This window comes from Falco naumanni, chromosome 13 (genome assembly GCF_017639655.2).
Source record: "Falco naumanni isolate bFalNau1 chromosome 13, bFalNau1.pat, whole genome shotgun sequence".
NCBI classification, from domain to species: domain Eukaryota; kingdom Metazoa; phylum Chordata; class Aves; order Falconiformes; family Falconidae; genus Falco; species Falco naumanni.
Genome location: NC_054066.1, coordinates 28,119,797 through 28,133,798, shown reverse-complemented (window position 1 = coordinate 28,133,798; position 14,002 = coordinate 28,119,797). Strand labels below are relative to the sequence as shown.

Here is a 14,002-nt window from a genome sequence, read left to right as displayed (position 1 = left end):
CATTAAGTTGTTTAGCAGCTTTAGAGCTGTGACTTTATAGTTATGCCAACAGTTTTGTCTTTCCTCTCTGGGCTCTGAATTTTAATGATTCGCTTTTGTTATCTTTCCTCCCCAATTTTGATAAATCGGTAGTCTTGGAGGAATAGGACTGAACAGGGCTGTCTGTACAGCTTGGAAAAGTTTTCCAGACCTTTCTGTCAAGGTACAGAGATATTATTTTTTTTTTCCTGGCTACGGCTGGGAGAGCCTTCTTCCATCAACAAGATACTGCTTGATTATCTTTTTAGTGTGGTGTGTGTGTTGCTAGTTAAGCTGTACTTTTCACTTCATCATTAGTCATATTTTTTCTGTGGCCTTTACATACATTAAAGGGAAAAACAGCTTTTCTGGCTCCTCTTCTATTTTTTTTGGATAATGATTGTCCTTTCCTAGTTAGCATGTTGCTGGCGTTGCCTCCTTTTTCTGTGTGGGAGTACCAAAAGCATCTGTATGTTTGATGAACAGATATCGCTATTATTCCATGCTTTACATGATCCTTCTCCACTTATAATTCATATTTATCGTGCTTTGATAATTGTATAGGTCTGAAAAATTTAAGATCAAAATTTTTGTTCCATTCTGTTTCAATGCTGTAATGGAACATTGTAGTAATTTGGATTAAACCATAGCTACCACTAAACTGAGGTCCATAGACAGTATAAAATTCTTAGGAAATGGAGTATGAGCTCTTTCTTGAGCTTAAAATCTTTTCTGCACCTGTGCAGGCTATTTATCTAATCTAAGAAAATACCAGGGACTTTGCAATTAAAAAAATATTTCTGCTGCTTAGTATCTATAGTTGTCTACTGTGCTGCTTGGAGATTGTAAACAGCCTGACAATTCCTCAAATTACTTTTTTTTCTTAATTCTTATTTTCCCCCCAATTTCATCCTCATCCTCCTCTGTAGTAGTAGTGTAAAACTTCAGTAAATATAATTTTTTGTGTGTTTCATTTCTAGCTGCTGAAAACTTTCATACAGCTAGTGTGTCAGCTGGGTAGTAATAAAACCAAATTCTCATTTCTCTATTGTATATAATAGAAAGATAGTTCTGGGCAGGAAGTGAACTGGCAGGTATCTTACTTGTTTGTGAAGTGAAAAGAGTGAGTACCATCTCTGACTGGGTACATTTTCCCAACTTATACATTTCCACAGTTTCTCAAAGGTTCAGTTTTTTTGTTAGGTCAGGACACTAGTCCTACCACAGCCTGTGTCTGGGTGTGTTACTGATCGATCGGATCAGAGCAGAAACACTGACTTAGACATAAATATCATTTTAATGTTCAATCATTTAAGCTGATTTATGTCTGAAAATGTGGAGGTTTAATTCAAGTAGTGCCAGATATGCTTATTATGTTTCATTAATTCATATTATGAAGTCTGGGATTTTTTCTTTAATGTGAAGAAATGTTGCTTTGTCAATTTTGAATTTGCCACACTCAAATTCATTCTATTTGCTTTGGCTCCTGTAAGAAAATAAGAACTTACAATCTTATAATCGTGGTCTATCTGCTTTGGGGCTTCTTTTTATTTTGGTTTGGGTTTGGTGGTGGTTTTTTGTGTGTTTTTTTGTTTTTTGTTTTTTTTTTTTTAAATATGGTACGCTCCTGTGAGGTATTCTCTAATACAAATAAGTTCTTTACTTTCAGTTTCTTTGATAAGTTTGGTTGTTTTTCTTTTAATCACCTATGAAGGAATAAGTGACTGAAAAGGAATCCAGCCATTCCCATGATAAACAAACATGTCACATAATCTTTTCCCTAATTTGATCAAGCGTCGTTTCAAAGACAGCCGTGGTTAGGGTTCTTTGTTGCTCTTGTTCTGTTGAGATAGATTTACTAGAATTGGGATGTACAATATTTCAGGTGAAGGCGGGCCACTGACAGAATATATTAAGATAAAATTGATAATGGATAGATAATATCTATCCCCTTTGTTTAATTTTTTACAGTTTTTCCTTGTCTTTTCTCACTGCTGGCATACATTGAGGTCTCCTTTTAGCAGCCCACAGAGATGCTAAACTGTTGTTTTCCCGAATGGGTGCTGTTCCGTGAGAATGCAGGACGGTGGGTGAGCCGTGGGGCGGTGGGCATGGCTCTGTATGGAGCAGCATTGCATTTCACCCCATCCTGTGCTGCTCTTATCACTTGATCTGTTAAGCCTGTCAGTCCCCTGTGCCCTTCAGTACTGTATTTACCTGTACATTTGATGGAATGCCATCACTGAACGTCTTTCCCAGATCCCTACTGCAGCTGTAAAGCCAGTCTCCACTTTCTTATGGAACAGGCAGCAATTGCCAATACCTGTGAGAAGTGGCCTTTGGTTATTTTGTGCCTTGAGTACTACTTTTCCTTTCTTACGCAGGGCTTTTTAATTAAAAGCTTTTGGTGCTTCAGTGAAAACATCAGCTTGTCTTTCCAAGGTACTGCATCGGTGCATTGAGGAGCTTGAATCGACTGATGAGGTGTGGGGCTGTTTTTTCAGTGCAGACACCATTTAGCCAGCACGTGACCGCGGTGACTTCTGCTCTGAGCAGAGCCGCTCCTTCCCCTCGTGCTCTCCGCCGGGGCCGCTGCCCTACCCCTGCAGAGCGGTTCCCTCTCGTGCCCACCGAAGCACAGCCTCAGCTTAGGCTTTGTTCTACCGCCCTCCGCGCTCCGGCGACTGTTCTTTCTTTTCCTTGTTAGGCTTTGTTAACCTTTCTTGGAGCTCATCAGGCACAGGGAAAGGTTGGGTAGGCGTCCCCGGGAAAATGATGATAGGCTGGAGTTAATGGGAGGATGGGTTTGTGCTCAGCTTTCAAAATCATATATAGGCTTTCTTAATTAGCGTTGATTTCCCAAGTGTTTTGGGTATTGTTTTATTTTGGGGGTTTTTTTGGTTGTTTTTTTTTTTAACCTGGAGTTTTACTGTATACATTTGCATCAAGATAAATTTGAGCCTGGGGGAATGACATCTTGCTGAGGAGATCGGTTGGACTTGATGATCTTAAAGGTCTTTTCCAACCTGAATGAATCCATGATCTACATTAGGCACAACTGTGACTCATTTTCTGTTTTCAATTGCTGTATGTGGGTGTGCTCATACCATGCCCAGACTATGAGCAGGAGCACCCCATATTGCCACCGTTACAGTGGCATTTGGCCACGAGGCTGAGAGTCGTCTTCAGGAAGAAATGTGGACACAAACCGTTTCTTCGGGGGCAGAGGGAGAAGTAACATTAAGATGTTTCAGCTGGTATAAACAAAAGCTTGTCAAGTTAGGAGATCTATAGCTTCAGGGTTTTTTTAATGTAATATAACATCTGCAGGAAATTCTGGTTTTATCAGTAAGTAGAAAATCTTTTTAAATTATGAACTTGACTATTTTTGTTAAACAAATGTAGTAGCCTACATCCTTGTTGCAAGTAGAATATTAAACTGTAATGTCAGGCAGCACGTGTGTCTGCCAGCTAAGGAACACCGAGCCTGTTTGCTGCGGGAAGATGGGACTTCGGGGGTGTCACCCACCTCTGTGGTGGAGCTGCAGAGGGTTTAAGGACTACTATTTTTGTCTTTATCAAATGCAAAGGTAAAAAATCTGTGTAACAAAACAAAACCAAAGAGCAAATAAACAAACAGACAAACAAACAAAAAACCTCCAAAAAACCCGCCAAACCCGCAAAAATCGATCAGTATCACACAGAGGTTTGTTAGGCTTTTCTGGAGATGTTATAAGAGAGAAAAGTCCTGTAGTTAAATTATACCCAGCCGATGTCGTTGGACAGAGATGAACAGGAGGAACTGAACATATCCCGTTTTAGCACAGACAATAAACACCAGGGACACGTTCTGTATGAAAATTCCATATTCATCAAGATGAGGTAAGAGAGCATCGCATCTCAAAATACTGCGCAGGTGAGCTGCTTGAATCCTGTGGTAACGTGATGACGTTTTCTGGCACCGACAAGAGCCACGTGTGCTGCTCCAGTCACAGCCGTAGCCAAAACAGAAGCTCGGACTCTCTGCTTAAACTTAACGTTTCTCAAATTGTTTCCTCAATGTTCTCAAGCGTATTTTTACTTTAGTATTTTTTCTCAGTAAAAAATGTTTATCATGCATCACAAGTAGCGGAAAGGTTTTTAAAATAAAATCTAGTCGCTGTATCTAAGTATTTGTTTCAAACCTATTAGTTAGTTTGCTAAAATTTAAAAGCTGAATCCCTCTTGCAACTGAATATTTTGAAAGCAAAACATGACACTGGTGGCATGTCTGAACTGCCCATCAAGCACATCACTTGCTCCCTGTAGGTAGTAGTGGCAAGCAACTTGTGTGTGTTTTATTACGCGATAAGCACCAAATTTAAAGTTATTTACTTAAATAACTTTATTTAAGTAAATAACTTTATGTACTTAAATAAAACTGGTTTTACGGCAGTTTAATTAAAAAATATACTGTTTATGAAAGCAGTAGCAGTGTGATGCAGTAGATATACTGCAGAGGAATACAAGTTAAGAAGGATGTGCTACATCTTCCTAAAAAAGTTTGCATTCAAAACTGAATATAAATGATCAAATTTTTGCTTTAAATGTTAATAAAAATTAATCCCATGATATTTCTGTTTTATGGTATCCTAATCTAAAGCATAATTCCAGTGTGTTGCCAGACACTCTTTGACACACATAAAATTTATTGTTGGGGATGCTTGACATGCCTCATGTCATTTTACAGTGTGCCTGTCCGGGAATTCCTTTCCTCCTTTTACCGCTTGTGGTCACCTACATCAGCTGCTACTAGAAATACTTGGTACTATTTTTTTAAACACAATTTTGAATTCTTTTCTGTCTGTGTTATGCTCAAGACCGTAAGGGAAATATAAAGGTTTATTTTAATGTTTCCTACACCGATCATTTCACCATTTTTAAGTTTCCTGAGGGTCTTTCTGAATTTTGTCGCTTAATGGTCTTCTAAATCAATACTGACCTCCGGTAGCTGGCCTTCCTTACACATCGCTAACGGCTTGTTTGGGGGTCCACTTGTGATTTTCAGAGGCATTTGTCTAATTTCTCAGAGCACGGGCCTCATCCACCAGTTGGATAAAAGCTTTCTGGAGGCAAGCTAGTCACCTTTTCTTTAAGAACCCTTCTTCCATTCATTGTTTCGGGCATATTGATTGGTAACAGAAAGACATCTGTACCAAGTTCTCACGTGGCACAGACATGCCAGTGTCCCTGGCAGGATTATCAGTTAGTGCTGGGGTTGCCTTCAGGGCAAAGGGGAAGGTGCCTGCAAAGCAGCTGTGTGTGCAGTTTCCGATGGGATATTGGAGAGTAAAGGAAGAATTTTAGCCTGGTCTACCTTGTAGTGACAAGACCTATTCATACCTACGTGAGAGGAGTGGGAAAAGACATTTTGAGTTGTGTGGAGTGTTTCAAAGCTGGGGGCTGAGTTGTGTCATTACTGCTGGAGCTTCATGTTTAGTGCTGGGAGGCATCCCTTGTGCTGTTGCTCATTGTTCTCCCTTCTCTTCCCTCTGGAGCCTGCTTTAGTATTTGCTCTTTCAGGGAATTATTGTTGGTGTGGCAGAGCTAGATGTTGCCACAGTGGGCTTTGAATATGCTAAAAATTGTCAATGGACCTTTCTTCCTCTAGTCGGTACTGCTAAACAGGCTGTTCCATGTCCAAAAAGAAGAAAACCTTTTATTTGAGAGATCCAGGGATTTCTGTTAAATATCTAGCTGAATAACTGCTCTATAAGAATAGAAAATTATATCTCTTAACACAACCGGTCCCATAGCATTTGAGACACTCGCCCAGACGGTGCTAGGCCCCTTGTGCTGGGGGTGGTGGATCAGTTAATTTAATCAAACACTTAATTACAGAATGGACAAAATTAATGTAGGAAACTGATTCAATGCACTGTAAGCATTAGTGGATGCCAGAACCCACCTGATGCCAGAGGGGCTGCGCAGAGACTTGGACTTTTCACATGAAGACGTGAGCGTGGGCAGTATTTTACACCAAACACTTTTCCTTCTCTGCTAAATTGTACTGCAATATTTTGCCATACTGAAGTAATCCTCATGAATTTTTTTTTTAATCTAAAGTTGTCACAGGAATGGAAAAACCACAAATCCAAGTACCGTTTTTCTGAAACTCAGTAGGTTGGCCAGGTTTGTTCTGGATGGAAAGCAGATCTTTTTCTTCTTCTCCTTTTTTTTCCTCTAGTGAAATATTTAATATGCCAAAACATATTGTAGTTATTAGTTCATTGCAAGAGGAAGAAATTTGAAGATATTATTACAATAACTTTCAGGATTTTTCTTGCTGTCATCAAGAGTAGTAGTCAACTTTTAATGGTAGCGTTGGTATAGGAGTTATAATAATAAATTTTGCCCAGTAAGTTTGGGTTTGTGCAAACAGGTGGCAAAATTCTAAACTAAAAGTACTAGACCTCTGTACAACTAAAATCTGGATCTTCATTTAAATTTCCTTTTTCAGTCTGCAGATTAATGTAACATCTTGTGTATTGCATGCTAATGGAAGGAGCAGTCTGTAAATTCTTGCAGTAGAGACTGAATTGTTCTTCATCATCAGTTAGCCTCTCTTAATAAGTGTAGCCGTGATGTAAGACAAAGGATTAATAAGCAAATAAAATAAGCCCCTAAAAAGCAGATAGTGTTTCTTTATGAATTAGCAGAAGGTGGCCATTTTATACAGCTTACATTTTATAGTAATATGACATCAATCCTGCTTTAAAAACATGTGGTCGAGCACAATGCCATCTGAGATGTCTCTGGTTGAAAGCGATTTTGAGAAAAGCTATAGAGCATCGCCAGCTGGGACATTCATAGCAGAGAGCTTTGCCTGATTACCTTGATTAATATTTGTATGGCTAATGGGGTGAAACTGGAAGGGGCCAAACTTAGACTGGTTATCAGAAAAAATGTTCTATGAGCAATATCTGTTTAGAAGAGTTTTCAAAGCGGAACAATGACACTAAAAATTTCCATCACATTTTGTTATTAGTGCAGAGCAGAAACCTCCCAAACTTTTCAGATGCTTACAGAAATAATCAACTTCTGAACTCCGTGACAAATGTGGTTTGTGTATAAATTTAACTGTGAAAACGTTTGAGTGGCTTCGAAATTAGAGGGATGGCAAGCACATTGGACACAGTAAAACATCACTTGGAATAATTAGCATAGTGGGTACACAGCCAACAATATGTTCCTCAACCTAACAGATGTGAAGAAATACCTTAAGGAGAGGAAAAAAAATCAAAACAGATAACAGAAGAAGTGTGAAAAACTCGCCATATTAATCATATTAAACCCACGTTTTGAGGATGCTTATGTAGCCATGTGTTTTTGTGTAACGGGGTCACCAGAGCTGGGGAGGACTTGCTGCTGGGAGCTGGGGAAGGAGCTGGAGGTGGGCTTCAGCCTGGCCACGGCCGCGGGTTCTCTGGTTGCTCGGGGTGCCACCGTGCTGCCTAATGGGGATGGTATTTTTTGCCAATTCTGTCAATTCACCTGATGGTGAATTTCGAAGTCAAATATGATCCTACTCATTTCGGTCTGCAAGTTGCTTTGGGTGGCACGTGGCGCCAAGCCGCTCATGGCTCCCCGCTGGTGACAGCAGTGCCGTGGCTGGTGACCTGTGGCCTTGCGTGTTGAATGTGCAAACAGTTATGAAGATTTGTAAATCTTGTCTTTTCAGACTCCTGCTGAACAGGCCAAAGCTAGATTACAGCTGGTTCTTGAGGCAGCTGGTAAGTGTTGCTATTATAAATAAAATTATATTCTTCAAAAATGTATTAAAGTTTTGTAATATCAGATAATAATTTTATCCTTTCCTATCTGGCAAAAGCTAAGTCCTTTTCTCCGTAGCTCACTTAAGTTTCTGGGTAAGATGAAGCTGGCGTGCATCATCACTGGTACTTAGTAAATCCCTTTAAGGAGATAAAAATAAGTAATTTTTGTTTGCTGTTGAGAACCAGCAATCAGACTTTGCCTGTTTGTCCTCTGGCTGCTGCTGCTACTGAGACTTTATTCTGTGCTCTCAAAAATTTGGGTTTCTTTCTTTATTTTTTAGCACTGAATTGAACTAGTGCACATATGTATTTATTTGAAGTGGTAGCTGACGTGTGTAGCAAGCTTTCCGAAAGGCTCAGATCAAGAGACTGGTCTACATCTTAGTCCTCTACAGAGAGAAGGATTCCTATTTAGATGAGCACTAGTAAGCAGGAAGGTGAGATACGTATCTTTGTAAGTATTTAAAATTTTGGATTAAATAACTACATTTATTTTAAATAAAAATTGGAGGAATCCTGTAGTAGTTTGATGGAAGGTCTAAAACTTTAAAGAAAGTGTTGTCCTATTGGAGTGATAGAAGACCCCTTTTAAGCATTAGGCTTGCAGCTGGCGGGGGGGACAGTCAGGTTAAAGGAAGAAATTCTGTGCTGGGGGGGGGAGAGGCGCTGGCCCAGGCTGCCCAGAGCAGCTGTGGGTGCCCCGTCCCTGGCAGGGCTCAAGGCCAGGCTGGACGGGGCTCTGGGCAACCTGGGCTGGGGGGAGGTGGCCCTGCCCGGGGCAGGGGGCTGGAGCTAGGTGGGCTTTAAGGGCCCTGACAACCCAAACCGTTCTGTGATTCTGTTGTACCAAAGATGAGAAGATAATTCCTTTTATCCTGCCCTTTCTGCAAGTACTGTATTAAGCCCACATCAAAGCTCGGAGACATGGCTGTTCCCAAGTGGATGAGAGTTCCACTCATTCGGTTTATTTTGACTGATCTAACAGTGTTCAGCACGCAGCTTTGGCGGGCGCTGCTCGGGCTTTCCCCTCTGGATGTTGCTGCGGAGCTGCCCGCTGGTGTAATTTGGCCAGGGGTCCGCTTCGCTCCTTGCCGCCGGGGGGTGACGTGCCCCGTGGTGGCACGGCGTGGGGTGCGGGGCGAGGGTTGTACTCCCTCGCCCAGCCTCCACGGGGTTATTTGCAAGAGCTGCGTGTGTTGTGACGCCCTTGCCCTATGGCTGTGAAAACATTGCTCGAGAACCTTACGCTGTATTAGGATTATGGTAATTATAATAAATGTGTAAATTAATACTGATCCTTTTATATAACATTTACTGGGGGTTCTTTAGGTACTTGTATTTGTCTGCAGATCATTAAAATAACGATTTAATGCTCTAAAGTGCTAGTCTGTGTTGAGGTTTGGAACCCTAATTAACTTCTATATTTTAGTTTTATTTTCCTATTAAAACTTTGTCACACAAAAAGGAAAGCTTTAAGCATTTCACATGCATTATAATAAATACATATTTGTCTTTAGTTCAGCTTTCATCTCTCATGTATCAATTTTTAACTTATAAAAAGCAATTTCCAAGAAGTACCATTTTTTTATTTTTTTCCCCTTATGGAAGCGTTCTGTTTTAAGGAATATGCATCTTCCCATATCACTGATATTTTTTTCAAAAATGCATCAAGCCTTTTGTATTGTATTCAAATGCATTCATTGTTCTGCATAACTTTTAATAAATCTTTGAAGCATATAATTATAAAATAGATGTGACAGCACTGACCTAAAAAAGCACAATTTCTGTATACTGTTCACATCCATCACACCACATTTTTTAAATTTAACATCTGGAAAATGTACAAAAGATATCTGTGGGTTGTATATCATCATGACCTGGGTCCCCAAAATTTCCAAAAACATTTAAAAGGTCTATGACATTGTTAAATTTAAATATTCACAATTGAAGTCTGAAACTTAGACTGAAGGTAGCTGCAAGCTGTTAATAAATAACTGAAGGCAGTTAATCTGTTTGTTTCTCTTACCATGCAAAATAAAGAAAGAACTTCCTTCCTGGCTTTATTTAAGTCTTGGTAATCTCATGCATTTATGAGGTAATTCCCCCAGTCCTGTATTCAGTTAATTAAATTGAATTTTTAGTAAACTGGTGTGAGAGGAGCGTTGGAAATGTTAATAACTTTTCAGTATCTTTTAGTGTGTTTACTTTTTGCAAAATAATCACTTTTTTCACCTTTAATTTGAAAAAAAAAAGAAGAAATCTGTGTTGGAGAATTACTGAACAGCTTTTCAAGGAGTTCACAATCAGTGGGTCAATTGTTATTGCTGTAAATTTAAGTCTGTGCTTTAGTAATGGTGAACAAAGCTGTTGTTTGCGTATGCAACACTCGATACAGGATCCATCCCAAACTTGGGAGTTAACTTGAAGAACACCTGGCTGTGTGTGTTGTAGGAGTTGTTCCAGTCCCACTAAGCGAGGAAAAAAAAGCCATGCTGCATTCAGAATGTGTTACCGACGTGTTACTGGTACTGCGCTCCTCTGTGGTTTGGACAAACAGACCAGCTTTACCTTCCGCAGTGGCTTGGGATCACCAGCAAGTGCTGGAGAGGCCTTTGGGCAGGTCCCGTGTTCATCTCTCTTGGCATCTCCCACTCCCCTTGCCCTGCCCTTGCCGTGCCGGTAATAGCCCCTCTCCCGCGATAATCAAACACCTTGCTATTTTGTATTCTTTGTATTCAGATTTATTTGCTCATTTCATTCTGAAGGTTTCCATGTCTTACTATACTTTGAAGGGATTAATCTATAGAAAATTCACTTTTCTTACTAAGTAATTTTTTTTGTTCTTAATATACTGAAAATGCTTTTGGATAAGCGTAATATAGCGAATGGTACCTAATGGTGTAAGGGGACAAATGGCAATGTGCAGAAACGATACAACTTTGCAAATTGATTGGAGAAGTTATTTTTTATCGTATTTGTCTGTGCTGGAAATGGTATTAGAATGGAGCTTTAATGAATTATACTGACTAATTAAACGTAGCTAAGGAGTGGTGGCAGGCTGGCTGGCAGGCTGCTGGGAGCCTGGGTGGGAAGGGTCACACCACCTGAGCTTGCTCACAAGCAATTCTTTACTGTTGATGACTGCTTCACTAGAAACTTCTCTCAGTACCTTGGACATACATAGAATTCAGGGACAACTGTTTGATGTTGGGGCTTAAGTTCAGGTGCTTCCTTCAAACGGGGCACAGGAGCAAACACGCATTCGTATGCAATACCCGTGCACATTTTTTAAGAGAAGGCATTTGGGCTGTTGCTTTATCAGAGAGTAGAATGCCTGAGGATGTTTTGTTCAAATTTGATAGCAGGAATTCCCAGCACTTCCTCCAAGCATAGGAAGTGTCAGCCCAAAAGCTAGTTGCACTCTGTTGCACTGCGTTGACGTGCGTTGGGCTAGCCCAGCTTGCATCCCAGGTACTGCAGGCAGCGGCAGTAGCTACGGAGAAGAGGCACTTCCTAAGGGGTGTGATTTCCAAAAGAATTTAGGTACAAAAAGGTTTAGATAGTCCTTGTTTTGCTTTATTCTTCTTCTGGTGTTTCAGTAAAATATTTACATGTTAGAGTTGCCTTCTCAGTCTGAAAATGACCAAATCATAGAAATGTTCAGGTTGGAAAAGACCTTTAAGGTCATCGAGTCCCACCGTTAGCCCAGCACTGCCAAGGACACCACTGAACCACCTCCCTAAGTGCCACATCTACGTGTGTTTTAAATATCTCCAAGGATGGTGACTCTACCACTTCCCCAGGCAACCTGTTCCAGTGCTTGAAAAGCCTTTTTGTGAAGAAATTTTTTCTAATATCCAGTCTAAAGGTGTTTGTATATACCTCTTTTTTTCTTTTTTTTTCTTCACCCCCCCCCCCCCCCCCCCCTTCACATCAGCCTATTGACATGGAAATTACATGGCTTTGTCCCTGTGGCTTTTTAAGCAATGAAAGGTGGTATATTGAAATACTCTACTAACGTTATGGATTTACAGAATATGTATTTTTGAAAGTGCTTTCAGTGTGTCAACTTTCCTGAGTCCTGTTCTAATACAATGGCCGTAGTTTAAGAAAGTTAACGGTACGTTATTGTGGTCCCTTTGCTCTTCGTTGCTTTCTTCACCACCAGCGATGCTTGATTTTAGGGAAGGTAGGTCCGGTGGCCGACTGATCCACCTCAGCAGGAGCAGGGGATGTTTAGTATCTGGAGAAAATCTGCTTCTAGAATCTAACTTAGGTATTAATTTAGGAAATAACAACTGATATCTCTGAAAACCACAAGACAGCAAATAGTAAACCAGACTCTTTTAAATTGGAGTTGTATTTTTGTTCACTTGTGCTTTTGGGGGATGGGAGTTGTGACTTCTGGTCTCTCCTTGTGGGAGAGCTGGCAAAATAAAAAATACGTACCTGTATTTCTGAGGGGAGGAGGGGAAGATTGCCATCTTTATATTCAGGTAATCTAGCGCTGTCATGAAGTTTTGTCTCCAAGTCCTTCGTTCACACTGAATTTGCAATGCGCTTTGTTAAATGATTTTTTTCTTTGTTGGTGTAGATTAGTGCCAGGATCTTTGTTCTCATTAAGCAGTGCAATACTTGAAAATACCAAAGCAGTCCACTTTAATTTTTAAAGGCAACCGATTTTTTATTTGTAAAAACTCATTTGGTGGAAGTTGTTGGTCTCTGCTATAAATCTATATTAGCGCGACCCTCGCTGATATTGGGATGCAAGGAAGCCTTTTAGCATCCTCGAACAATATCGCAGCAACGTGCCATGTTTGAGCAGATGTTAAGCAGGCAATAGTTGAATGTTAATTTTGAGAGGGTGGTATGTTTAAGCCTATCTGAAGTATGTTGCATGTGGGCCTTCCAGACTTAGCTACAATGCTTTGTCTCTTGGGAGAATTTTAAAGCTAAACCTCTTTCTTTTTGTCACTCTATATGGACTCTCTCAAGTCAGTATAAAGCAGATCATCCCTAGGCTAAAGCTCTTCAGCTTTTGTTATTGGGCTCTGTAGACCTGTAATTAGGCCTCCTGGCAGGCCTTGCAGGCCAGTTAATGGTCATATGGAGTTTCTATGAGGCAGACTGGCTTTGTATAAATCCTTCGTAGGGATACGTTTATGGGTCACTTCCTACCAGGACCGGGCTTTGTGCCGCTGCCCCACGGGCTGACAGGGAGCAGGTTCCCTTGACCATCGACAGCTCAGTTTGCGGCGCACAATCTACCCGGCTAATCCCCAGTGTAAACAGAGGATTTAGCTCAGCTTCTGTCACTTACAGTTGCCAAACCACTTGGGTGTCTGTGATTTCTTTCCCAGACTTCATTACTGAGGGACGAAGAAGCACGGAAGATTTGAGCTGGGGTTTTGTGTTAGGCGTTTGCTTGCTCCTCTCGCTAATTTTAAGGGGAAAGTTTGCCTTGCTCCAAACCCTGCCTTGCTGAACCCGTAGGCTGAACAGAAAACCCGAAACTCTAAAGCCGGTTAATTTGTGCTGTAAATTGTTGGATGGCACCCATCTTTTCTCATGAAGATTAAAATAGGGATGAGTGTTCCAAAATGCAAATGTATTGATACGAAATAGCATGTGGGCGCTTCAAACTATCAACATTGCTCCCTTTACCAAAGCAGCCTGAAAGTTTTTCTATGGTGATAAGCAGAAATTTCTTACTCTCCATATAAAGACGATGACAAAAGGCAATTGATCTGGATTTTCAAAGGTCTAGAGTTGAAATAAGCGACTGATCTATTTTTGGCATCTGCATTTCAATCTATCGCTGAAAGAGCATTCAAGAATAGGGCATTTTTGTGCAAAGAACTCTTGACAGAGTTTATTTAAAGGAACCTTCGGAATGGAGACATTAATGTGACATTAGCAATATGCGGTAAAAATTGATGAATACAAATAACAAGCATTTAACGTTTATCAGATCTGTTTGGCAGCAGTTCTGGATATTGGATATTTAACTCATTATCTTTGAATTATACTATCAGATTGCTCCCTTTAATTTTGTACCATGCATCGTTATTGCATTTTACATATTCCTTAAAGAGGAAATCATTGAATAGAATAAGTACTTTGGCCTTAGCTGTTGTGAAAATGCAAGTGGTTTATAACACTTACTGCCT

The 14,002-nt window shown here is 40.4% G+C and overlaps 1 protein-coding gene across 1 annotated transcript in view; it reads left to right on the top strand.

The window, feature by feature from the left end:
- The window catches only part of RSRC1 (arginine and serine rich coiled-coil 1), a 170,195-nt gene that overhangs the window by 86,106 nt on the left and 70,087 nt on the right, over window positions 1-14,002 (top strand). The window contains exon 6 of the mRNA XM_040613202.1: window positions 7,739-7,790. Coding sequence (XP_040469136.1) covers window positions 7,739-7,790 — 52 coding nt within the window. The remainder of the gene's footprint in view (window positions 1-7,738; window positions 7,791-14,002) is intronic.